The sequence below is a fragment of the Hemicordylus capensis genome, chromosome 2, assembly GCF_027244095.1.
Source record: "Hemicordylus capensis ecotype Gifberg chromosome 2, rHemCap1.1.pri, whole genome shotgun sequence".
NCBI classification, from domain to species: Eukaryota; Metazoa; Chordata; class Lepidosauria; order Squamata; family Cordylidae; genus Hemicordylus; species Hemicordylus capensis.
The window spans coordinates 89,069,348-89,097,230 of NC_069658.1; the positions used below are offsets into that span (position 1 = coordinate 89,069,348).

The 27,883-nt window shown below is 42.3% G+C and overlaps 1 protein-coding gene across 4 annotated transcripts in view; it reads right to left on the reverse strand.

Moving 5' to 3' along the window:
* Positions 1-5,361: 5,361 nt before the first annotated feature.
* SYK (spleen associated tyrosine kinase) overlaps positions 5,362-27,883 on the reverse strand; it is a 159,090-nt gene continuing 136,568 nt past the window's right edge. For all 4 annotated transcript variants that reach the window (XM_053296621.1, XM_053296622.1, XM_053296619.1 and 1 more), the window contains 7 exons: positions 24,138-24,222; positions 22,734-22,911; positions 20,719-20,928; positions 11,520-11,706; positions 10,377-10,517; positions 10,047-10,159; positions 5,362-8,152 (listed from right to left, as the gene is read on the reverse strand). In XM_053296621.1, the coding sequence (XP_053152596.1) occupies positions 8,080-8,152; positions 10,047-10,159; positions 10,377-10,517; positions 11,520-11,706; positions 20,719-20,928; positions 22,734-22,911; positions 24,138-24,222 (987 nt within the window). In that variant the 3' untranslated portion in view covers positions 5,362-8,079. The remainder of the gene's footprint in view (positions 8,153-10,046; positions 10,160-10,376; positions 10,518-11,519; positions 11,707-20,718; positions 20,929-22,733; positions 22,912-24,137; positions 24,223-27,883) is intronic.

Genomic DNA, 27,883 nt, shown 5'->3' on the forward strand with positions numbered 1-27,883 from the left:
TGTGGTGGAGATCATGTAGAAGAAGGAACGGTCCCAGGAAACCCAGTCCTAAGCCATTTAGGGCTTTAAAGGTAATTACCAGCACTTTTTATTTTTCCTGGAAACCTATTGGCAGCCAATGCAATTGCTTTAAAACAGGTGTAACATAGTGTCTCCAAGACAACCTGGAGACCAGTCTAGCTGCTGTATTTTGAACCAAGTGAAGTTTCTGAACTACATACAAAAGCAGGCCCACGTAGAGAGCATTGCAATAGTCGAGCCTAGAGGTTACCAGAGAGTGCACCATAGTTCTGAGATCATTATCCTCAAGGAATGGATGTAGCTGTTGTATCAACCGAAGTTGATAGAAAGTGCTCCTGGCCATAGCCTCAACCTGAGAAACCAGAGTGAGGCCTGGGTCCAGAAGTAATCCCAAGCTATGTACCTGTTCCTTCAGGGGGAGTGCAACTCCATCTAGAACAGGAAGATCTGTCACATCCCTCCAAGTATGACCCCCTCACCATAAGTACCTCTGTCTTTCTTGGATTTAGTTTCAATTTATTATCCCTCATCTAGTCCATTACTGCCTGTAGGCAGGCATTTAGGGGGGCTATGCCATTTTCTATTGATGATGTCATGGAGAAATAGATTTGGGCATCATCAGCATATTCATAACACCCTGCTCCAAATCTCCTGAAGATTTTGCCCAGCAGTTTCATGTAGATGTTAAAAAGCATCGGAGATAGGATAGAGCCCTGGAGGACACCATATTATAGCTCCCATTTGAGAGAGCAACTATCTCTGAGCGACACCAACTGAAATCTACAACAGAGATAGGAATGGAACCACTGCACAGCAGTGCCACCTATTCCCAAATGCCCCAAGCAATTCAGGATACCATGGTTGATAGTATTGAAAGTAACAGAAAGGTCCAAAACAACCAACAGTCACACTCAGAGTCACACTCCCTCTGTCAATTCCTTGGTAGAGATCATCCATCAGACCAACCAAGGTAGGGATGTGCAAACAGGTTCGATGTTGAATGTGTTTGACATTGAACTGGTTCGGTTTGACAGTTTGAGATTGAACCACCCTGTTTGGTCCAACCCTGGACTGAACCCTCCCCCCCCCAGCCCATTCAGGTGGGTGGGTTAGTGAGGGTTGGTTTTTTTAAAAAACACACACACAAAAACCTTACCCCTTCTGGGGGGTTCTCTGAGGCAGTGTGGTGGTGATGGTCTGCGGAGGTTCCCCCTCCCCGCTGGTGTTCCTTGCTTCCAGAACAGGCCTGTTTGGCCATTCTTCAGCCCTTTGGGGCCTATCCCCCCAGTGTGGCAGCCATTTTGGAGGCCACCACACCTGCACAACGTTTATCAAGAACGGATGAATGAGCTGGTTTTGGAAGTAAGGGAGGCCGGCGCGGGGGAGGGAGAACCTCTGCAGACAACCTCAGAGAACCCTGGTTGTAAGTTTTTTAAAGAAAATTATTTTTTTTTAAAAGCTCGTGAACCCTCCCCAAGACCGAACTGAACCGGGAGGAAGGGGTGCACCAGACCAAACTAGCCTGATCTAAAGCCAGTTTGAAATGGATCTAGTTAATCAGTATCATCCACCACCCTCTTCAATTACCTTGCCCACCCAAGGGAGGTTGGAGACCAGCCTATAATTATCCATCACTGAGGGCTCTAGGGCAGGCTTCTTAAGCAAAGGTCTCACAATTGCCTTCTTCAAATATGGAGGCATCCTGCCCTCCCTCAGTGAGGCATTTTATTATGTCAACTAGGCCGTCTCAAACAACCTCCCTTCTAGATGTTATAAGGCACATTGGGCATGGATCCAAAGGACAAGTGGTAGGCTGAACACCTCCAAGGAGTTTGTCCACCTCTTCAGGAGTAACAAATTGAAACTGATCCATTCTAATTGAACCAGAGGAGATAGTATACACCTCTGCAGTTGACCCTGCCATAACTATGGAGTCCAAGTTGGCTCAAATGTGAGATATTTTATCTGCAAAAAAAGTTGTTAAAAGCAATACAGTGGGATAATGAAAAATCCAGCTCAACGTTCAGAGAAGAGGGAACCTGAGTCAATCAGCTCACAATTCTGAACAACTCCACTAGATGCAAACTTGTGGACGCAATGTGTGCAGAATAGAATCACTTCTTTGCTGCATGTGTTGCCACAGAATAAGACTTCAAATGGGCTTTGTGCAGTCTTCCTCCCCTTACTCTCTAGCCTTCTCCCTTGCTGCGTCAGCTCCTGTAGCTGCAGTATACCATGGAGCCCATTTCAAAGCAGAATGGAGAAGACACTTAGGGGCAATACTGTCTACTGCCCTGGTAAGCTCCCAGATCTCTACCAAGGCATCAATAGAATTACTGGTCTCTACCAAGGGATCAATAGAATTACTGACAGAACCAACCATAAAACTGTCCAAGGCCTCTTGTAATCCTACAGGATCCAACGGCCTTCTTGGGTGGACCATCCTAATAGGTCCTGCACTCCTGAAGAGGGGGGTTGTGACCATGAGACCAACCTTAACCAGATGGTGGTCCATCCATGACAATGGAGACACTCTAGGAGACTCCACCCATGGAACACCACCCTGATCTGAGCAAAAGACTGAATCTAGAGTGTTAGCAACAGTGTGTGTTGGCCCTGCAACCAATTGGGATAGGCCGATAGTTGTCATGGTTGCTATGAACTCCCGGGCTGCAACAGACAAGCCAGCCCCAAAGTGAACATTGAAGTCACTCAAAACCCAAAGCCTGGGTGACTCCAACACCAACTCTGTGACCAGCTCAGTTAGGCAACAGGGTGCTTGGTACACCAATAGAATCCCTAATCTATCCTGAGTTCCCAGGCTAAGATACACACAAACAATATGGTCCAATTATCTCACAGGGATCATGGTAATGAAGATGTTATTCCAATGGATCACAGCCACTCCACCCCCCACCCCTAATGTGCTACACCACTGAGTACCCAGTAGGGAGGAGCTGAGACTATACTGGGCCTATACTATACTATAATATACTATATTGTGATTTCTGTGGCCCCTATGGTGTTGAGGTGCTCTTCAAGGTCTTTTGGAACTGCACTCAGGGCGCCAATTACCACTGGGATTATTTTGGTCTTCTTCTGCCACAGCCTTTCAATTTCAATTTGTAGATCTTTGTATTTGGTTATTTTTTTCTATTTCTTTTTCTTCTATTCTGCTATCCCCTGGTATTACTGTGTTGATTATTTTAACTTGTTTTTCTTTCTTCTCGACTACAGTTATATCTGGTGTATTGTGTGGCAGATGTTTGTCTGTTTGTGGTCGGAAGTCCCATAATATTTTTACATCTTCATTTTCGACAACTTTTTCAATTTTATGGTCCCACCAATCTTTGGCTACAGGTAGCTTGTATTTTTTGCAGATGTTCCAGTGTATCATCCCTGCTACCTTTTCATACCTTTGTTTGTAGTCAGTCTGTGCAATCTTTTTACAACAGCTGATTAGGTGGTCCACTGTTTCATCTGCTTCTTTACAAAGGCAGCACTTGCTGTTTGTTGTTGACTTTTTGACTTTTGCTCTTATTGCATTTGTTCTTAGTGCCTGTTCTTGTGCAGCCAGTATTAAATCCTCTGTTTCTTTCTTCAATTTGCCATTCTTAAGCCATTGCCAGGTCTTGGTGATGTCTGATTTTGCACTTATAATGTGCTAATATTGACCATGCAGTGGCTTATTTTTCCATTTTTCTGCTCGTTTCTTGACTTCTTCTTTCTTGTAGGCCTGCTTTGTTTCATTGGTGTTGAATAGTTTCGCGTTATTGACCATTTTAATTGCATCTTCTTCACTGTCCTTGATATATTCTTCAAGGCCTCTTTTCTCCTACTGTTTGATGGACTTGCAGCATTCCTCTTCTACCTGAGCTGTGAGGGAGGTATAGCCTATCTACATCACTGCAGGGGTGTAGATCATGATTGATGGTCATGATTTTCCTGGTCTTACGATCTAGCGTCTCTAGCTCTGCCTGGGTCCAGTCTATTATTCCTGCAGTGTATCTGATAACAGGTATAGCCCAGGTGTTTATGGCTTGTATGGTGTTCCCGCCATTGAGTTTGGACTTGAGGATTTTTCTAACTCTCCTGATGTATTCACCTCCAATTTTTCTTTTAACTTCAGTGTGTGCAATGTTATCAGCCTGGAGAATGCCCAAGTATTTGTAATGTTCTTTCTCTTCCATTACAAATACTTGGGCATTCTCCAGGCTGATAACATTGCACACACTGAAGGTAAAAGAAAAAATTGGAAGTGAATACATCAGGAGAGTTATAAAAAATCCTCAAGTCCAAGTTGTTGTTGTTGTTATAATATTATTATTTTTATATAGAGCTATACAGTACATACCAGGTGGTATATAAATATGATAAATAATGCAGATAACAAGAAATTATAAAATGGAAATCTTTCCTACTAAACATTAAAATCTTTCATTTTAAAGATATATTAATAATGATTATTTGTATTTTGACACACAAGGCATAGAGCTAATATTTCTGGATCTGGTAAATAGTTTATATTCTTTGTATTGCTTGCAATTGAACAAAACCTGTTCTGATATTCCATTTTATGTCTTTTCCAAATCTTCCATTTGTTGTACTAGGGATGAAGGTGTAAAAGAAATGGGATACTTATTTCAGCATGGAAGATGGGAAGAATATCACATCACAAACTATTGCGCCATCTTATCTTCCATTCACTTCTGTTAATTTATATTTAAAGCCTCCCTAATAAATGTTTCAGCAGGAAGAAATCGGTGGTGGTGGTTGTGTGTGGTGGATGGGGTGGGGGGCAGAGATTGATTTCTCTTTTTGTAAATGAAGCCAGAGGAGAAGACGGTATACAGTTCTTGCCTGCAAGCTTGATGGTTTGTACCCATTTACCACTTCATATGTTTTCTTCTTCAACATATGAAGCACTCGGAAGGGACACTTCAGATGAGTATGGTTTTTGCGTAGAGTTTATATGGCCACCTGGCAATGGAATGGTCCTTGAAAATAAAAATGAGAAATTCTACATAATATTTTGTGTATTATGTGTACCCATATGTACCCTGCTCATCCAATGTGAAGTATAGTAATAGTCCAATTCTGAGGACAATGAACCTTAAGTCAAAATCCCTTTGAAAACAGACAAGCAAGAAATAGAAATTAACTGCCTACATCAAACCTGTTGAAAGTAGAAATCATTTTGATAACTAATACCTAGTATGAAAGGATACTGTGTACAAATTCCATGCACTAGATTTATACCCCATTTTTGTGTTTATGAGGTTTGCTAAGAGTTAGCTCCCCTCTCCCCCAAAAAGGAAAAAAAGAACCACCACCCCCAAACCCTTTGTAAATATCACTCATATTTATTATATAGAAACAAGTGGCTCAGAGTTCTTCCAAACAAACACCATGTATTTTGCCATGGAAACAGATACAATGTTTTAGCCATTTACCGTGATTTCTGACAAGTATACAAAAAGAGCACTGCCTATCCATGATTACTGGGGAGAAAAAATAAGATTCTATTTTTTTAAATAAAAAGACTTGCCAAATAAAATATCTTAAATTCAAGTCAGGTATTTAATGGCTTATGCTTTCCTTTTTTAAAAAGCAACAAAATAACTATGTACCTCCACAGTATAACTTAGCATTAGGGATGTGTGAAAGGTTTTGGATACAAAACGTTTTGTACCCAAAACAGCCTGTTTTGGGTGTTTTGTAGACAAAACAAAACACCCATTTTCCAGATCCAAAAGTTTTGTATACAAAACAAAACGTCCCTCTTTCGGCTACAAAACATTTTGTTGTTTCGGACCTCCATTTTGTGGTGATCTCTGAGTCAGTCTCCATTTTGTGTTTGACATCTCTTTGAATTTCCCACCCTTCCAGCCTTCTGATCAGTGACTTAAATCATGGGCTGACCTGCTGACAATTCCCTCCTTGTTCCCCATTGGCTCTTTTGCTTCTTCCCACTCTTTACTGACCCCACATTGGCCAGGGAAAGGGTTGCTAACCCATGGGGTGCTGGGTTCTGCTGTTTCTGTGGTGTTCTGAGTGTAGATTCCCTGGTAGCATATGAGAGTGGATTCTTGTTTTTCACTGAAAATCTCATATGCTACCAGAGACTCTACAATGAACACCTCAGAAACAACAAAACCCAGTATCCCACAGGCTTGTGGGTGTGGGGTGGTTGGCACCTTATGTGCACTACACAAACCCTCGCTCTGGGCAACCCCAGTGCCCCCCAAGTGGAATTATGGGGCTGCTGAAACCTCCATTATTCCCCATGGAGAATCTTAAAGACACGTAAACTTCAACAAATCACAAAAGATCAGCCCTTTGCCCAATTCCTTTGAAATAATTCTGGAAGTTTCCTTACCCCCATTGGGCACTACCACCCACCACACTCTGCTCTGGGTCATCCTTTCCCCCTTGATTTGAAGTGATACATTTGCTGGAATCCCCATGATTCCCTATGGGAAAATTCTTAAAGATGTGTAAACTTTAAAAAAATCCACAAAAAAATCAGCCCTTTGCCTAATTCCTTTGAAATTTGGGTGGTAGCTTCCACCCATTGGACACTACCACCACCACCCACTCTTTTTGCCCTGGGACCCTTTTTAAAAATACAAATCAATTCGGATTCGGATTCAGATTCGGAAAATTTGGCAACAAAACAAAACAGGGCTGATTCGGATTCAGAAAATTTGGGTACAAAACAAAATGGGGATGTTTCGATTCGGATACAAATCGAAACAAGAAAATTCCAAAATGCACACCCCTACTCAGCATGTCTCTATTTCTAACTTTTCATGACAGAAAACATAGGGCTACAGTTATTGTTGGATAACAAACCTTTTGGAGTTTTAAAAGATTATCAAGCAGACTATCATTCAGAAAGCTCAGTAAGAAGCTTTAGAACGGATCTGGTATAGCTTGATGACAAGTGCATATACTCAGTTCTGCCATGAACCTCTGCCCTGGAACACCCCCAACCACGATGCCCAGATGCATGGGGATCCAGCAGTGGCATGGAAAGGAAATTTGGAGGTATGCCTTTCCCCAGCTAGCCTTTAGAGATAAAACAGTCGAAATAATACAGGCCAGGAGTGGCTATATACAGACAATGCACAGGAGACAACTGAAAAGTTATTTTGCATAGTGTGGGCAAAACTTGAAATGGAAGCCCCTATTGCATTTGTCAGCTCAATTGCATCTACATCTCCGTGCCACTGTCAGTTGATCCCTGTGGTGGAAAGTGCCCAGTTGCAGATGTGTGGATGATTGTATAGTTTTCAGAGCAAGGCCCTTCCAAAATGTTATATGGTCACCTTATGCCACTTAAGATGAACAAATAGATGTTGTTCATCTATTTTTAATAAATGTGAAAGTGATTTTGTTATACAAATCAAAGTGAAGGAAGGATGGAGTATGTTGCTGTTGTAGGAAACATCTCAAACAATTAGATTTTGTTGCATTTTTTCTATAGAACTGGAGAAATGGTAAGGGGAAAGTGGTGTCACAGGCTGAGGCATAGTTCTTGTTTAGCACATGTATGCCATATCAATGCAAATACACAAGCAGCCTCATTACATACATTCTAAGGCTAACCTCTGGTATTTAGAACAGTTTTAGGGCTCTGTTCGGAAAATCAGGCCTTGCTTGGGAGACCCTGAGGAGAGGCTATGAAAGTGGCAAGATCGATGTCTCTAAACAGCAACAAGAAACAAAATAATGAAGACTTCTTGACATCACTGCAGGTATCTAGTCAGAAGCAAGAATATGCCCAGGGTGAACCAAAGGTGATTTCAGGTGTCCAGGAAGATCTGCAGTAGTGCAGAGTTGATGCATTAAAAGCATAACCAATGACTATGTGTCCATATGCACTGGAATCCCACTTGAAAAATATTTTAGATGTGGAAATGCTCTGAAAAGCAGCAAAGGTAATTTCATAGCAAAGCTCTTCTGTTCATAATGTCACTACTGGAAAGCACACTTCTTGCCATCTGCCTCCTGTGGTGCCTTCTTTCATGAACAAATCAGTTCGTGCTTGCATTCTTATTGCGCAATATCATAATAGAAGTTGCGCAGTCTGAACTCCACTGCAGAAAATCCTGGTCGATCATCAACACTGCAAAAAAAAACAAAACAAAAAAAACAAATAGTTTTTGTAGTCATGTACAATTTTTGCTACCTTGTCCTTAAAGGTTTGGTTCCCTGGGAGGACAAAAGACAGTTTCCAAATCTTCATTACTTCCTTGCACCAGAATGTATTGAGTGGCAGTCAGGGGTGTAGCTAGGGGAGATGGGGCTTGTGTTCACCCCTCTCCTCAGCAGCCCCTTGGAGTTAGGGAGATAATGAAGAAAATAGGAAGGAGTGGAACTGGGGCATCCTCAGGAGCTGGGTTCTTTGAACCCATCTGCTCAATTATAGCTATACCCCTGGTGGCAGTTTTTGGGTTCCTACTGTCATAAAACATCTATGACAATCTACCTTGATAGATAGTTCGGGGGCAACACAGAAATCAAGCCATGAGACCTGACCAACAAAGTATCACAGTGCAGCTGCCACCACTGTCCTCCTCCCTCATATCAGAAAAAGTTGATTAAAAAGTGCTCTTAGTCATAGCCTAACCTCAGACACTAGGATGAGACTAGGCTCCAAGAGCACTCCCCAACTAGGTACTGTTCTTTCTAGAGAAGTGTAACCCCACCCAGAACAGGATATTCTATCCTGTCCTCCAGATTATGACCCGCCGCCACAATCAGGACTTCTGTCTTGCTTTGATTCAGCTTCAATTTATGATCCCTCATCCAGTCCAGTGCTGCCTGTAGGCAGGCATTTAGGGCAATAATGCCATTTCCAATATTTGAAATGGTTTTAAAAAGAGGCATCTTTTTAAAATGGTGATTCTCTTTATTTAGCATGTGGAGAGTAACTGGCCCTATTCATCCACAGCACAGCATCCCTGCAGTGGGTGTTGCAGGTGTCTATCTTATGTTTCTTTTTTAGACTGTGAGGGACAGGGATCCATTTTATTTATTTATATCTATGTAAATAATAACTTTAGGAACTTCTGTTAAAAAGCAATATATAAATAGTCATCATATTAATATTCATATTTCCTGATAATGATGACATGGAGCATACTGATAACACTCAATACCAAATCTCCTGATGACCTCACCCAGCGGTTTCATCTAGATGTTAATAAGCACTTCCCCCCACTGCTCCCTCTCCCAGTCTCACTGGTAAAAATGTGATTAACCAGTAGGAAGAATTTGTATTCTAACAATTTTTTTCACTGATAGAATGGTTCCTTGTTTGTGAGGTGTGCTGAAGTGAATAGCACTTTCACTTCTCCCATGGAAACAATGAATGTGTATCTTTCTTCTTTCTATGTTGAGTTTTTAAAGCCATGCCTACATTCAAAATGCAAATCAGATATTTCTTTTGATTGGTTACCAAAGGCTACAGAAACCTTATGGTCCCATGCTCTGTTCAATAGTACTTGTCAGTCTCATTCTGTTGAATGGGAAATTGCCTCCTGACACTTAGATATGGATAGTGGTTAAATGAATGAGAAGTGTAGTCTGAAAGTTTGATTTCATTATTCTCTCCCCCATTTTGACATTCAGCACATTAGTCACAACATTTTTTCTTGTGCTAAATAACTGAAAAATTATTAATTCCAATTTTATTCCACTTTTTGGCTAAAAAACATCCTTCAAGATGGATTTCATAAAATAGAATTAAAAATAACTTAAAAACAAAATCATGATTAAACCAGCCCCTGGTTACATAGTGAGAAGAGTGGTATGCATGGACTGGTCTGTGAGACATGGGGAATGATTGGAGAAACATCATTAGGAGCCACAGAAGCTCTCCATGTTTGCTAGCAGCACTGACAGACATTGCAGTCCCATGGAACCAGTGTGCATGCCCACTTTTCCATTGGTGGTGTAGTGCACAGTATGTCAGCCACTGCTTTTATCAGATGGCACATGAATATGACAATACTTACTTATATGTCCAACATAATTTCATTAATTCATAGACCTCAGGTGGGCAAGTTGCTGGACTTTCCATTCGCTCCCCTCTTTCAATCATCTGAACAACCTCCCCTCCTTTCATGCCCTGCAAAACAGCGACAAGTCTGTTACAGGAAAGTATTGGGATTATGGCTATGGCTTCAACTGGAATAGAAAGAACACAATTTCTTGCTTATGTTTCGCCACAAATGATAACAGTTTTAGATTGGACTACCTCCAAGAATCAATATATTACTCAGTTTTAAGTGTGTGCTTGACAGTTACAAGGGAAGGTTAATTGAGAAATAAAAAAAGACACCTACTTTGTATGGCTTTTGACCATAGGAAAAAGCTTCCCACATTAACACACCAAAGCTCCAAACATCGCTCTTGCTAGAAAATTTGTAGAAGTTTATGCATTCTGGAGCATACCACTTGATGGGCCATTTCCCGCAATGTTCTGCCTACAATTAATTCCAACATAAAAGGATCAATATTAGCAATTTCAAGCAACAACAAAACATATTTTTGATTGGTATATGGTGAAGGGTTTTTTTTTTAAGGCCACACTCTCCTGAAGGCTTAGGGACACAATTCCTGCATGTACTGGCAACTGCTGCAAGGAGGGGAGGGGAGGATGATTAGCCATCTGCAAGTTCAGTTTTCCTAGTGTAATCCCATGTTGTGAGCCAATAATATCATTAACTGCCTGGGAGCAAACATCTCCTGAGTAAGTGCAACTTATACATGTAACTTATACCCCCTTATCAGGGGCCTAGAGCACCTTTCTTATGAGGCAAGGATACAACACCTGGGGCTTTTTAGTTTAGAAAAAAGATGATTGTGAGGAGACATGATAGAGGTCTATAAAATCATGCATGGTGTGGAGAAAGTAGATAGAGAGAAATTCTTCTCCCTCTCACATAACACTAGAACCAGGGGTCATCCCATGAAATTGATTGCCAGGAAATCTAGGACCAACAAACAGAAGTACTTTTTCACACAACACATAATCAACTTGTGGAATTCTCTGCCACAAGATGTGGCGACAGCCAACAACCTGGATGGCTTTAAGAGGGATTTGGATAACTTCATGGAGGAGAGGTCTATCCATGGCTACTATTCTGAAGGCTATAGGCCACCTCCAGCCTATATGTTCTATATGTTCTTATGTTCATGCTGCCTCATTCAGCAAACAATAGTGATGGTTTAAAATTAAATTGTTTTCATTATGTTCAGAATGTGTATGCCATGAAATCACGATTTAGAGTGGTATCTGTAGAACTATAATCACATTAGCATGCTAAAAGGTATAATAGCAGTAGTTTCTTGGAAGATAACAGATTCTGTTCTCCTTATTAGTTTATAGATATCACATTTGGGTAAAACTGAATTGTAATGATATCATAACTTGGGAACATATCAAAGTGTTCTGGCAGAAGATCAGATAATAATCTGATTATTACCTTGTAATAATCATTAGAGCCAAGAGCTTTTGAAAGTCCAAAGTCACTGATTTTTGCATAATGTTGTGTAACCAGCAGCACATTTCTTGCAGCTAGATCTCTGTGTACAAAGTTGTTCTCCTCCAAGTATTTCATCCCCATGGAAACTTGATGAGTCAGCTCTATTATATTTTTTTCTGTGACATCTCTGAAAAATCAAAACAGACTTTAACAATTTTCATTTCTCATTATGTATCTATTCTACAAAGTCATGACCTTACTAAGAATAAAGGAGCACCACCTCGAATGGCCCAACTGGCACTGATATTCCACCCAACAACTTTTCCAACTTAATTTGTTTTGTGATCATTTTGAAGAGTCTTTTAGGGATATGCAAACAGATTCAAGTTCAAATTCGAACCAAACCAGGCATTGCATTGGCAATGAATCAGGGCACACTGCCAGTCCAGCGGTGGATGTAGTTGTTGGGCAAGAAGCGTGCCAGTCATATGGACCCATGTCTCCTCACCCACCTCATAGGGGAGATGATGGCCACTGATGACCAACCATTTCAGTTGGTTGAGAATGTGGGCTTCTGCCGGCTACTCCAGGCGCTAGCGCCTGACTACACTATCCCTTCAAGGATCACATTCAGCCGGAAGGTGGTCCACTCCCTGTATAGGTGGTGCAGGGAGCTCATGTCAGCCATACTATGTGCAGCACCTGCTGGTCCCAGCATGCATTTAATCACTGATCTGTGGAACAGTATGAGTGGAATGCTTGCTGCTTTCCTGGACATAGCTGCTCACTGGTGGAGCCCAGAGAGAGGGGGGACCTCCGGTGCTGCCTCTGGCTCCGGTGCATCCCACACCATATTTTGGCATTGGTGGGCTGTCTTGCACATAGAGACCTTGGATGTCAAGCACACCAAGGAGGAGGTGGCAGCCATACTCAGCCGCCAAGCTGAGGAGTGGATAGGTGGGTTGCCACACCTCACCTGGGGCTTCATTGTGACAGACAATGGTTCCAAACTCATGGCAGTGGTAGAGTCAGTGTTGGAGTGTGTGAATATCCAGCTGCATGGCACCCACAAACCACCTGGTTGTCAGGGACACCCTTGGGCTCAAGGAGGCGAAGGCATCCAGGGAACAGGTCTGTCCCATGTTAGGTGCTATTGCTGCCATGGCTGTGCTTGTGGACAAGGCCCAGAAGGTTGCAGCTCACTTCCACTGGAGTGAAAGGTCCAAGCACCTGGTTTGTGAGTGGCAGCATGACCATGGTATTCCTCAACATCTCATCCCTACGGATGTAGATACCCGGTGGAACTCCACCTTCCTCTTGTCCCGGTGCCTGCTGGAGCAGGAGCTGGCCCTCAACAACCTGGAGAGAAACAAGTCCTTTGCATGTGAGACCTATCCAATGCGGAATGGAAGCTCATGTCCAAGATGGTGTTGGCACTTGAGCCCTTTCTGTTTGCCATGAAGAGCTTGGGTGCCAACACCACTCCTCTGAGTCAGGCCCTGCCCACAACTCTCCTCGTGGAGAAGCTATGGGTGAACTCCAGACCCCACTGACCATGCCAGAGAGGCATGCTGTGGCTGGAAGGCTGAGGACTGGGGTTGTCAACAGGCTGGTAGATGAGTTGGGTGACAAAGAGGAGTATGTCCTTTCTTGTCTCTGCGACCCAACCATCAAGGGCAATGTTGTTTGCGAATGACTTGCCCAGGTGGAGGGACCTCTGGTCAATAGAATTAGGGAGGAGGAAGTCATTAGGACCAGCAGAGACTAGGAGGGTGGTGATGGTGTGCTTCCTGAGTGTGTGCGACCCACACCCAGCAGCAGTAGTGCGGGCAGCCCTTTGGCGCCTACTCCTTCTTCTTCCCAGTCAGGTGGCGCAGCATCCCAGGCAGCAGCACCAATACAACAGGCAGTTCCTCCTGCTAAATCAGCCCAGTAGTGTGTGCCTTGGTGCCCTGCCAGGTTTGTGGGAGGCTCGGCCTATCATGTCCACCAGTGCTGTGCATTTCCCAGTCCTTGGAGGAGCCTGTAGAAGAAGACCCCAAGATGGACTGTGCACAGTTCTGGGCAACCAGCCACTAAGTCTGGCCGGACCTGGTGGTGGTTGCTGTGCGCCTCCTCTCCTGCTCGCCAACCAGCATCCAGAGCAAGCAGATGTTTTCACATGCTAGCAATGTGGTAACACCCACTCGGTTCTGGTTGAACCCTAGTTTGGTCAAGCAGTTGGTCTTCCTCAAGGTCAACCTCCCCCTGCTGGGCTACCCAAGCTGGAAGTTGAGCTGGATGAGTGATTGACCCATGGAGTCGGTCATCTGCCTGGCAACAGCTTCCACTGATCCCTACCCTACCCCCTGCCTTCTTCAGCTGTGTAATGTTGCAGCGTGCCCACCAGCACTGTGACATGACAACTGGACACACCCACCCACTGGTATAACCTGATGCTGAACAAGCCCCTGGTTCCACCTGAGTCCCCCAGCACTCAGGTGGCCATGGACCCACACACAAACACGAGGCGGATGTGCCAGTGCAGCACTGTGCATATTTGCAAATGTGTAGATTTGTAAATGTGTAGATTTGTTAGTATGTAAATTTTTGAATGTGTATATAGGTGACTTGGGGTGGGGGAGGCAGAGGCAGGCCGGGGACTGTAAAAATGTAGATTTGTAAGTATGTAGATTTGTAAGTATGTAAATTTTTGAATGTGTACATAGGTGACTTGGGCAGGGAAGGCATAGGAGGGGACTGTAAAAATGTAGATTTGTAAAAAATTTCAAACTGTAAAGGTGTAAATATGTGCTTGTGTAGAAGTGCTGTGTGCATACGTGTATGGAGGTTTCTGTTGTGTAGGTGACATTAGAGGTTTCTTTCTTTTGTATAGATAGTGTTTTGGAAGCTTTGGTTTGTGTAGGTAGTTGGTGTGCAAATAGCTGTAAAGATGGATTTATATATATGTGTATGAGTGAAATGTGTTTATTTAGGCCCCTCTTTCTTTCGCCCTTTCCAGTATAGTTCTGACACACATGCACACACACACCAAACACACATGCACCGGCAATGATGAGTAAGCAGTCTGCTGCCACACCACGTCGTGTGTGGCCTCCACTGGACCCACCTCTGAGCCAGACTTTCCTCTCCTTTTAATTTATTTAGGGTCCCCTCTCTTTCCCCTCTTCAGTCTAGCACACACATGCACACACATTGATAATGTCTATTAGTCTGGTGCCATCACATGCCGTCTGGGGACTGTGTGGCCTCCAGCAAAGATGTGTTGGACCTGCCACTCTGAGGTGCTTTTCCCCATAGGCAAAATGCGTGCATGAAGAGTAGAGCTTAAAACCAAGGTGTGTTACTTTAAGTTCTCGTTCAAGGTCATGTTTTTGCCTTACCCCTTTTTCTTTGCAGTTTGCATGCTGGGTTGATTTTACTACCTTTCATTATCTTGCTAGGTCTTGTTTGTTTGTGGCTGTTGTAGTCAATGGGGACAATGGGGATTTGAGGTGGCCCAGCCGGCCCATATCCCCCCTTGGGGGAAGTGCATGGGCCCCCCAAAGTGGGTTTGGGGGCATGGCAGGTTGTGCCCCCCCCCCGGGAGCCCCAAGCCAGTGGGGTTTATGTCCCGCCCCAAGAAATGTTTAGTTCCTGGCCTCTTAACAGATTTATTGAGAGAACACATACAGTAGCAAGTCCAAACACAAATTGGATTATTGGTTGCTGTATGAGTTCTCTCAATGAATCCCTATGAAGAACTTTTCGTGTGTGTGTGTGTGTGTGTGTGTGTGTGTGTGTGTGAGTGATTGTGGCAGGGCAGGTTGTGCCACAACTCCCCCCAGGCTGGTGGGGGTTGTGGTCCCACCCCCCAGAATAAGAGTCCATCAGAGTGGATTGTTTGGGGTGTGTGTGTTTCTGTATGTATATGTGTTTGTATGTATGTATATGTAAGTGTGTGTGTGTCACACTTACATATACATACATACATACATACATACATACACATATACATACAGAAACACACACACACACACACCAAACAATCCACTCTAATGGACTCTTATTCTGGGGGGGGGGACGACCACAACCCCCACCAGCCTGGGGGGAGTTGTGGCACAACCTGCCCTGCCACAATCCCAATTTGGGGTGCCCAGGCACCCCCCAAGGGGGAAATGGGGCTGCCTCAAATCCCCATTATTCCCTATGGGAGAAATGCAACATTGGAAAAATCTTCAAAAAAATCATTAAAAATCACAGGAGTGTCCAATTGCTTTGGGGTTCAGGTGGTAGTTGGCACCTTTGGGTGCCTACCATCTACCCCAGTTTTGTACCCTAGGTGCTGTGCATAGGGAATAATGGGCAGGTTCGAGTCCACATTATACTTTATGTAGAAACTTTTAGAACTGGATCAAATTGGGTTCAAATTTGAACTGAACCGGGTGGTGGTGGGGTGTTCAAGCAAAACCAAAACTGAACCTACCCACCCTGGTTTGAAGCTGGTTCAAATTTGAAACAAACAGGCCAAACCAGTTTTGTACACATCCCTAGAGTCTGATTACACTATGTTGCTAAAATTCAGCTAAATATATGTCATCCATTCCAAATAGTCTTGTTCATTGGATTCTCACAGCTTGAGATCAACTACCAAAGGGGTATGGTTTCATTTGATAATGTAACTGATCATGAACAAATGCATGGAAGCCAACATAAGCAAAGCTGGAAGTGGGGTAAAGTATACAATTGGCAGAAAGCCATTGCTTATCATGACTTTATTCTACACTGGGCAAAATAGCTACATGTGTGCTCATCATGCCTGACAATGGATTAATGCATTTTTGTACATGGACATGACTTCTTTTCAGGAAATTCATTGTGGAATGCTGAATTCAGAAAAATAGCAATGAAATCCCACTTGCTTCAACTGAACAGGCAACTTGTAAGCCTAGGATGGGTAGTCAGGCTGCATCTTGCAGATGAGACACCATCCCAGGGAGATCCTAACTGAGTTGGGTGCTTCCCTGCCTGACCCTTTTCTCTTCAATCTTCAAGGGACTATAGCTAATTGGTTCAGTATTGTTCTGATGCAGAAGGTTCTAGGTTCAGTCTCTGGCATTTCCACTCTTGTCTGACAGTCTAGAGTGCTGGTGTCAGTCACCATAGAAAATACTAAGCTAGATGGACCACTAGTCTGATGTACTAGAAGGAGGCTTTCTATATTAGTTTTATTTGTTTGTTTGTTTAATGTATCTCTATACTGCCCAAAACGTATGTCTCTGGGCGGTTTACAACCAGATAAAAACAAAATTTTACCACTCTTTCCACCCAATCCATAGAGGCACACTATTTTTATAGGTTTAGAAACTCATTAGATGAACAACTTCATTTACATTTTATTGCATTTTAATAACATGGCATGGCAGTAGAATCTTCTGTATAAGAGAATATGCATGCATTTTCAAAACAAAATGTAGAAAATTTGGAGTATCTCCATTTATTGATATCAGTTTTTCCTTTAACATTTCAACAACCACCTTTTTTTTTACAATTAAGCTAGATTAAACATCTGCAGAAGCTGTTTTAGTGCGTAATTTACATTTCATATATTTTGTTCATTAATGTTCAAACATTTGATATAAGAAAATTGACAGAAGATGGCAGAAAGAAGGCTTTTCTAGCTGGTCAAAGAGATCAAATGGCAAAAATAAAGATAGCACACACCAGGTAAGAGATACAGTGAGGTGGGAATCATGATCAATGAGACCCGCCTCCAGAGGGTTTGCAGGGAGAGCAGGCTAAGCCCGCTCTCCCTGCAGACAAGCAGCAAGCCCTGCCTGGGAAGCCGCTGTGGACACCCACACAACTGCCAGCTCCGTCATGGAGCTGGCAGGGGCTTGGGAGTTCAGGGGCTGCGCAGGGCATGCTGGAGAGACCCCTGAGCTGGGAGGCTGCTTTTTAGCCTCCCAGTCGGGGGTCTACTCGTGAGCTGCTGCGGTACAGAGCTGCACCACGGCAACACACGATCCAAAAGCCATGGTTAGCGGAGCGCTCACTCCGCTAACCTCAGCTAAGGGGAGGGGGAATTAGTGGAGTTTGCTGCCGGGAGCCACGCAGTTCCCATGGCAGCACACAATCTACTAAAAGCAGGTTAGGTTCCCTTAGCCTGCTTTTAGTGGTTCATGAGAATCTCCTCAGTGTATAGGTGTTTATATGCCTATGCCAGAAGCCTCCAAGTCAAGATGAGTAAGCTGGAGTGCACGGTTGCTAATGAAAACATAGATATAGTGGGCATAATAGAATCATGGTGGAACAGTGAAAACCAGTGGGACACTGTTATCTCTGGATATAAACTCTATAGAAAGGTCAGAGAGGGGCGAATTGGAGTAGCACTGTATGTTAAAGAAGGGATAGAATCTAACAAGCTAGAAAACTTAGAAAGACCAGAGTCCTCCCCAGAATCTCCATGGGTGGCAAAACAAGGCCTGAAAGGAAATGTAGTACTAGGGACATGCTATTGGTTTCCTGATCAAAACACAGACAGTGACTGGGAGTTGCAGAAGGAAATCAGGGAGTTATCGAAGAGAGACAGAGCTATAATAATGGGTGACTTCAGTTACTCACACATAGAAGCTCTTCTCACAATCAGTGAGAAGAGCTTCCGATGGGTTTGTGGGGAGTGTGGGTTAAATTACCCTTCCCCACAGATGATTGCTGAGCCATCCCTGGGCCAAGCAGCTGCCCACATGATTACCCGCTCCATCATGGAGATGGTCAGGGCAGTGGGAATCAGGGGCCGCCCAGCCACCAGAAGTCACAGGTTGCCCCCACACGAGTGCACGGGGCTTCTTGGGGAGACCCCCAGGCCTGGGAGTCTTGTTTGAGCCTCCCAGCAGGGGTCTCCTTGTGTGTCACTGTGGTGAGTCCTTAAATATGTGAAATGTATAATTTATCCCTACAGTCATGCTCTGTACTAGAGGACTGGAAAGTAGCCAATGTAACACCAATTTTCAAAAAAGGGATCAGGGGATTCGGGATATTACAGGCCAGTTAGCTTGACATCTGTTCCAGGAAAATTGATAGAAAGCATTCTCAAGGGAAATATGGTTACGCATATAGAAGCACAGGCCCTGCTGAAGGAAAACCAGCATGGCTTCTGCAAGGGTAAATCCTGCCTCATGAACCTTTTGGAGTTTTTTGAGAGTGTATGGACAAAGGTGTATGGACAAAGGTGATCCAGTTGACATAGTATACCTGGACTTTCAAAAAGATTTCAATAAAATTCCTAATCAAAGACTCTTGAGGAAACTTAGTAGTCATGGGATAAGGGGACAAGTTCATGTGTGGATTGGTAACTGTTTGAAAGACAGGAAACAGAGGGTAGGTATGACACCAAACTATTTAGGGTAGTGAAATCCAAAAGTGATTGCAAGGAGTTCCAAATGGAGCTCTCCAAACTGGGGGAGTGGGCAACAAAATGGCAAATGTGGTTCAATGTTAACAAGTGTAAAGTGATGCATATTGGTCCAAACCACCCCCCCCCCCACACACACATACATCCAACTTCACATATACACTGATGGGGTCTGAGCTGTCAGTGAATAACCAGGAGAGGGATCTTGGGGTCATGGTAGACAGCTCAAGTGTTGTCTCAATGTGATGCAGCTATGAAAAAGGCCAATTTCATGCTCGGAATCATTAGGGAAGGGGTTTGAAAATAAAACTGCTAATATTAGAATGCCCTTATACAAAACTATGGTGTGGCCACATTTGGAGTACTGTGTACAGTTCTGGTCACCATAACTTAAGAAGGACATTGTAGAACTAGAAAAGTTGCAGAAGAGGGCAATCAAGATGATCAGGGGCCTAGGGCACCTTCCTTATGATGCAAGGCATTTTAGTTTAGAAAAAAGAAGACTGAGGGAAGACATGATAAAATCATGTATGGTGTGGTGAAAGCTCCCTCTCTCCTCTCCTCTCTCCTCCCTCTCTCATAACACTAGAACCAGGGATCATCCCATGAAACTGACTACCAAGAAATTTAGGACTGACAAAAGGAAGTACTTTTTCACGCGATGCATAATTAACCTATGGAATTCTCTGCCACAAGACGTGGCGACAGCCAACAGCTTGGAAAGCTTTAAAAGGAGTTTAGATAAATTCATGGAGGACAGGTCTATCAATGGCTACTAATCTGAGGGCTATAGGCCACCTCCAGCCTCAGAGGCAAGATGCCTCTAAATACCAGTTACAGGGAAGTAACAGCAGGAGAGAGGGCATGTCCTCAGCTCTTGCCTGTGGACTTCCCAGAGGCATCTGGTGGGCGACTGTGTGATACAGGATGCTGGACTAGATGGTTCTTGGGCCTGAGCCAGCAGGGCTGTTCTTATGTTCTTAATCGAGCCTTAAGGAGGCAGTGGTGAGACCATTGTTTAAAAAGCCCTCCATGGATTGCTCCATCCTGGATGACTATAGACCTGTGTCAAATCTTCCCTTTTTGTGCACATGGTGTGGGCTCTGCACTGTTTGCCTACATTGAGAGAGACTTGATTATAGTGCACGAGACAAGGTCTTCTAGGTCATTGTCCCCAGGCTTTAGAATGCTCTCCCTCTAGGAGGTACTGTTTTTACCAGGGGCGTAGCAAGGTTGGAGTGGGCCCAGAGACAAGATTTTAAAATGCCCCCCCTCACTGAAGTAAAATTTCTATCTATCTATCTATCTAATCTATCTATCTATCTATCACCTATGTGCCACAATAGAACATCATCCTAAATTATTTTTTTTAAGGTTTTGTAAATTGTGGATGATGCAAGTTATTTAATGGTACTAGAGAAAGACTTGCTGTTCTGGTAGCTCCAGGTCTTCACACTCACATTAATTTTGGAGGATGAATACAACTGAAGGAAGCCCGGGTGGGTGCGTGGCTGGTGGAGTCAGTCATGTTACTTGCCTCTGGAGGCCCCCCAAGGCAGTGGACCCCCAGACAACTGTCTCCCCTTGCTCTATTATAGTTACGGCTGTGGTTTTTACTACCTATACTGTTTTGTTAAAAAAAAAAATAGTTTAATTATTATGTGTTTTAATTGTTGATTTTATTATTATTTTAGTGTTCCTATTGGATTTTATTATTTTAATATTTTTATTGGAAACTGCCTTGAGATATTTTATGCTAGATGGTATATAAATGTAACAATAAATAAATAATGAAGGCCAACTTACCTGTTTTTTAACAAGTATTTATTCAAGGGGCCAAGTTCAGCCATTTCCATTACCAACATCCAGGACTCAGCTTCACATATACCAATCATTCGGACAATATATGGGTTATCCAGTTGTTGCATTACATTAGCTTCTCGTAGCAGTTCATCTTTTAGGCTTGGATCATTACTTTCATTCTTGAGAATTTTCACAGCCACAACTTTTTTACCCCTGCAAAGAAATTTTGTAACATTATTATAAGCAGTGATCTAAGGATTCTTCCAACTTTGGCATATGCATAGTCTCCCTAATGCCTCACTTCTAGGTATGCCCATGCGCAACACCACAGAAGAGAGGCAGACGTTATTTTCATGGAATGTATCCAGCTTGCTAAGGTTTCTCAGAAGAAGCTTTTCCAGACCAAATGTAGCCAATGGACCTTGCATACTGTTAAGCCTTCCCAAGATACAGGGGAAATGTTCTCTTGTAATTACATAGGATATTGGCAATACCAGTGGGGAAATGCTGGGGCTGTACACAATCACACATTTTAGAATGGATTGGACCTGATTGGATCCAGCACAACATAAACGGTTCCAGGTCTTTTGGACCCTTAAAATGTTGGGATTGGATTCAGAACCTGATTTTTTTATTGGCAAAAATCCCCATAGAGGTCTATGGGGAAAATTTAAAAAATTGCTGGGGGGGGGGGAGGGGGACAGTCGGACAGGGAGCTCTGAAAGTTGCCCCACATGTAGATAAGGATGGCTGGATTTTGTGTTTCTAATTACAAGAGAATCTGACAAATTGTTGTTTTAAAATTACGTTTTTTAAATAACCTGGAAATTGTACTCACAGGGAACTGTGGAACAAAAGTTATCTCTGAGAATCTCAGGGGAAGTGATTTAACATCAGATAATCTTGTGGGTTATTTTGTAAATTGTAAGTAAAATAACTGGCTTCAAACTTAAAATAAATAAATGCATGCATAGGCGGGCAGACAGCGGGGTAGACAGATGCCAGAAGATGGGGAATGGAATCCCACTGCCATTTGGAGTTCCAAAATGCTCCAAAATTTGCTCAACAGTGTTGGAGAACTCCAAACCAAACTGCTTGGGTTCGGATTATCTCAGATGCCCTCCAAAATGGTCCAAATCAGACTGACTTTATTTTCCCAACTTGATTTTGCGCAGCCCTAGGAAATGCTACATTTTCTGCTTTTCTTTGCGAATATCACCTTTTTCTATTCATTCTCATTTGGACACAAAATGAATACCCTTTCTCTGTTCTGCATATTCACTAAAAACATTAGTGATTGAATGTCAGTGAATTCAAACAAGAAAAATATGCTAATCCAAGTGAAGGGGCTGCTAACCAATTGCTAAACTAAGGCTGAAGTCCTAAACATACTTTCTAGATCATGCATCTGATTAAATGGACTGCAATCTACAGAAGCTCATGGTTCAATAAATTTTCTAGTCTTTAAGTTGGTACAAGGCTTTGTTGGTTTTGTTGTAATTGCAAAAATACTACTACTCTCTGGAAACACATACTAGAGAATAAGCCGCTCCCAAATAACAACAAGAAGAACAGCGGGACTTACTTCTGAGTATACATGCATAGGATTTCACTTTAAAAATAAAGTGCTATGTGCATTTACAAGGAAGTAAGTCCCAGTGAACTCAGTGGTCTAGCTACTGACAGAACATGAATTAATTGGTCTGTATGGCTGAAATCCTATGAAAATTTACCACTAAATTCAGTGTGACTTACTTTTACATATTTACAAGTTCAGATTTCCTTTTAAAAAATTGCATGATAATGTTGTTACCTTCAAAATTATCATCTGTAAAATATTGTTAAAGAAATAAACCACAGACCTTTGATGAAATGGTTGCCAGAAACTTTAAAAAATGTACACCAAGTAACACATGTCAAATTAACAAGGGTTTGAAATATTCAAAGGGAGCTGCACCGTGAAAATGATGTAATAGTCAAGATGAGAAACAGAAAGATGACCACATTTCTAAACTTACTTTTTCATTTCATAGCTGCCTTTTTTTACAGTGCCAAAATTTCCAGAGCCAAGTTCTTGTTCTTCCAGAGTCAGTAAATTTCTGTCAAGGGTGACATTCTTGGCTTTCACCTCTTCTGGGTCTGCATATGGGCTTTCATAGACTTCCGTGTCCATGGGTAAAGCTTCCCTGTCATCACCTACACATCCAATAGCAGAACATATTTACTAGCACGTTTAGTAATCTGAGTATTTCTGTTTTCATGCCAGTTGTTGGCAACCTCACCTTTGTCTTCCGTTGTTATCTAGCTTCTCCTTACCCTCACCTTACTACCCATTACTACCTTCCCTCCCACCTCCCACTGCACTGTTGGCTGGGTAGTATAGAATTAAAGTCTCCTGGGTTGAAACTGGGTTGCACATGAGTAGCATGTTGCTACTGCTATGTAGAAAATGTTAAACAGAGCATTGGTAAAAGGCTAGAAGGTACTTTACATGGCAATGTAAGACCATTTTGTGTACAACTGTGATTATACATAGGAGCTGGTGAAAACACCTCCTAGCAAAGTTTTAGCTGAGATAAAGCAAAAATGGAGAATATTTTTTTCCTGTTTACATATCTGAAGAGCTGACCATATCAGGCAACCATTTTGCTCTTTGAGACTTAAATTGAGTAACCTTCCATTGGCCAAGTTTGAAACACAGGCATAAAAAGTTAAATTGATTTTATTACGTGACACCTAGCTCACATCCATAACCACAGGAAAGATATCAATACCACAGCAACCTAATATGAATACTTTGCCGTGGCCTGGATTTCCTAAAGGTGATTTCCTAAAGGTGAGATTCATACAATTATGAGATCTGTAGTTTGCAGCTTGAAAAGAATTTGGTACCCAGTGAAAACACAATGGAATGACATCAGTTGATCTTTTTTTCAAGATGGCCACTTGAGAGAAGGCAAATACCTGAATCAGCTTCTTGGCCGAACCTGCTCTAGACTTACTTTCTAAGCTGTAAATTGGAATTTTTTCACAGAAAAAATGTCACATTTTAGTTTGTATAGAGACAACATAGTGATCTGGCATATTTAGTTTTGAACACTAATTACATAGTTTTGTTGGCACAGTCAATTATACAGAACCAGCATTCTGTACAATTCTGTCTGATTCGCTTTCTCCTAGTTTTACCTCTTAAATGACTTGCTTTTGACCTTTTCAGATTACTGAAGATTCCCTTTTTGGTGGGCTAGGGTCTGGGGATAATCTTCCAGTGGGAGGAAAAGTAAGATTTGAACATCCAGTGAAATAGACAAGTGTTTTGACTGCCACGGCCCTGCTAATATGTTGAATAGCCAAAAACAGCTTCTTTTTTGCCAAAATTACTTAACAATTATGATCAGAAGTGAGATGCTGTCATTGCCTACCTCTTCTTCCCCATGATGGTTCATAAGTTTTATGTGGTTGGGGTAGTGCAGAATCATCACTCTGGCTAGGAAGAGATAAAGCTGCCTGCAATATGGAAACAGAGGTATTTATCTTAGGACATTTTGGTATAGGGTAATTAATGAGAGGGTTATAAGACATAAAATAAGCAATGAAAGATGTAGATAGGATTAAGGCATGAGGAAAGGAGCAAAGCTTACCTAAATCTTCAAGTTATTTCTTGCATAAGTATGCCAGCAAAATAAGGCCATGCTTATATGATGCTTAATTGGGAAGCATCATATGCTCTTATAGCAACTTGAGCCCTGTTCAGACATTATGTGGTACTTGTATTCAGATGTTTGTACACTCATACAGGTTTTTGTTGAATGACTGTATCTGCATTCATTTTAAAAGTGAACCTGGGTACAGGCCCCTCAAATGCATGGTACACATAGGAAGTGTGCTGCTATATCCGCATTCAACATAATATATGAATAACTGTACCTGTGTACAAATCTCTACCTGCATACACTGATTTTATGAGGTTGAACCTAATGTGTGAATATTTTATCTGTGGAGTCAATACGAGGTATGATTTTCAGCCCATGCTGGTACCATCCATAGTAGACAAGGATGACTGGAGGACCAATGTAAGCAGCACAGTCTAAACAGCCAGTTTTCCTATAACACCACAGAGATGTCTGGAGACATTACATATACCTTCAGTTCTGTATGAAAGTGCCAGATTGCTAGCATGGGAAGGAGCCCTGAAGATGGATGTGGAAGTTGCCATTGTTACCAAAATTTATACTCGAGCTGTTCGTGGTGCTGAAAATGCAGCTTATATTCAATGTCTGAGGTGTGATGTTCATGTTGATGTGAATTGGTACAGTATGATTAAATAATAAGACACTGTTGCTAATGCACAAAGGATTCTGCAGATAGTTTCCTTACAGGGGAATTAACTAATGGCTTTGTGATACAATTTAAACACAATAGAAATGTTGGTCTTATTTCAGACTCCTGTCTCTGTTCAAACTGGCAGGTTGGCACTTTTCTTTCAATCTGCTTTATGTTTTTACTATTTCTTTTTATGGTCTCTATATCATAGATGTAGACATAGACATAGAGACATTTAATGTAAACCGCCCTGAGACACTTCAGGATGGGCAGTATATAAACTGAATGAATGCATTAATTAATTAATTAATTAATTAATTAATTAATTAATTAATTAATATCAGTTCATAAAATAAATGGAATTTGAATCAGTAATTTGGAGAGTGACTCAGGTTCAGTTTCACACATCTACCAATATTTGAATTTAAATCAGTGGAAATAGGTTCCTTTCATGAACCAATTTGTTCCATCTCTCAATGTTCCTTATTGCACGGACCAACTGATAATCCCTGTCCTAGGCTTTATTTTCAGCATAGGTCAACAAAAATGACAACTTTGGTTCCATCTACCAGCTTAACTTGTCAGGCTCCCCCTGCCCCGACTAGCTCTTACCAGCTAGTAGTGATGTTTAAGAATGGTTGATGAAGAAATATTCTTGGCAGTATTTGAGATAAAGCTGGTTAAAGGGATCAGCATTTACACAGAACATATAGGGTGGATTCTGATGTTGGCTGGCAGGCTGGTAAAAAAGGTTCCCCAGGAGGTCCCAAGGGAGCACACACTCCCACTGGGTGTTTCATTTGAATTACCCAAGTACAGTTCCCACACTGAATTACTGAGGTTCTACTGACTTCAGGAACCAAGGTTTGAAGTTAGCTTCACAAAGTCAGGAGAATCTTGGTAGCACGGAGTTGAGAAATGGACTTGAGGGGGTTCAGACAGCACGAAAAGAATAGAAGTACCAGCTCATGCCAGGACCTAGCTTTTGCTGGGAACCTCCAATTTCTGCCTTACTGGCTTGTCAGCAACCTCCAGTACTCGCCTATAGTAGAAAGGCAGCGAAGTCAGCTCTGTTCCCTCACTTCCAAAGAGGTAATTGGTACTCTATACATTTACTCAGACTAATGCACAGTAACGGAACATACTTTTAATAGTAGCATTTATGACTGAAACTATGAGGCTATTCCCACGAGCACTGGAAAGTGGGCTAAGGGAGTTTAGCCCACTTTCCAGTGCTTGTGGGAACCACTGGGCTCGCAGGCAAGCCTGGTGCTCCCAAGGTGGCTATCCCACCTAATCCTCCTCCCCTTACATGAGCTTAATGGACCAAGTGCTCCGTTAGCCTCATTCTATTGCTCATGTGTCATCATGGTGCGTGCACGGGGCGTCCTGGGACTTCCGGGGGCTGCGTGGCTCCCAATCTCCACAGCCCCTGCTGGCTCCGTGACAGAGCTGGCAGTCGTGTGGGCTCCACCACCGATCATCTGTGTGGAGAGTTGGCTAAGCCCTCCCCCACCGCAGGCCTCATTGAAGCACTTCACAGCAATTGTGTGAGGTGCCTCTATTACTAATCCTAAGCACTATTACTTGGGACATAAGATTGACTTACAACAGGCCAAATTACAAATACATGTGCACAGCATAAGTTAAAACTAGGTGTTCCTCTATTATTTGCTACACAACCCAAATACATGGAGATGGGGGACTGATAGTTTCCCAGTCATTGGGAAATGTGTTTTAAAGTGCTGGACTAGGACCTGGGAGACCCAAGTTCAAATCCCCATTCAGCCATGAAACTAGCTGGGTGACTCTGGGCCAGTCACTTCTGTCTCAGCCTAACCTACTTCACAGGGTTGTTGTGAAAGAGAAACTCAAGCATGTAGTACTTGGGCTCTGGGCTCCTTGGAGGAAGAGCGGGATATAAATGTAAAATAAAATAAAATATAATAATAATAATAATAATAATAATAATAAATACATATATTCCATTTACAACTAAGTATGGTTTATACCTGGATATCTTTACTATTAAGGAAAGTGCAGATCTAGAGCTTTTTGAGAGCTCACTTTCAAATGAGCACAAAACACTTGTGTTCCCTGTCCAGTCCAATTCTTCATTTTGTCCAAAATTGTTGATCTTCTTTGCACTAAACAGAAACTGAGGAAAGATGCAGTTCCATTCATCTAAGTAGGTCAATACTTCACATCTTTACTCAGAAGTAACTTCTACTGAATTCAATGAGCATTAGTATAAAGGACTGCAGACTTATCCAACCTAAATGATATTACAATTACTTCTCGATAAGTAATTGAAATTTAGATAAGGGATGGACTCTGCACAGAACCAGGAAGTAGCATGGAGCAGCAGTGGCACATCTTATGAATTTCTAAAAGCTCCCCAGAACCCCTGACCCAGCCAGTGCCAGTAGCCAAGTATGACTTTGCCCCCTCCCCACATTCAGTTAAATTTATATTCTATAGAATACAGAATATGATTTTAATAGAAGGGGAGATACCAAAGTTGCACTTCACCTAGGGTGGCAAAAACCCAGGGCTAGCCCTGGAAAATTTTATTACACTGTTTGATATGCTCAGATCTCCAGCTTGTAGTGCTACTTGCTTTTTGCAACAAGGATTTTCTGTACTTTTCCATAACAAGTATTTCTTCCTCCTTCTAAACAAAGCACGTAGAAATAGATGACTTCAGCAAAGTTCTTGCATTTTTAATTAAAGGCTGTTATGCAACAGAATTTTCTCCTCACAGGTGAAGGATTTCAGGTGGGAAATGACAAGTTCAAAATTGTTAATGAACCAAATTTATTCTTTGGTGCTTCTAAATTCTCTC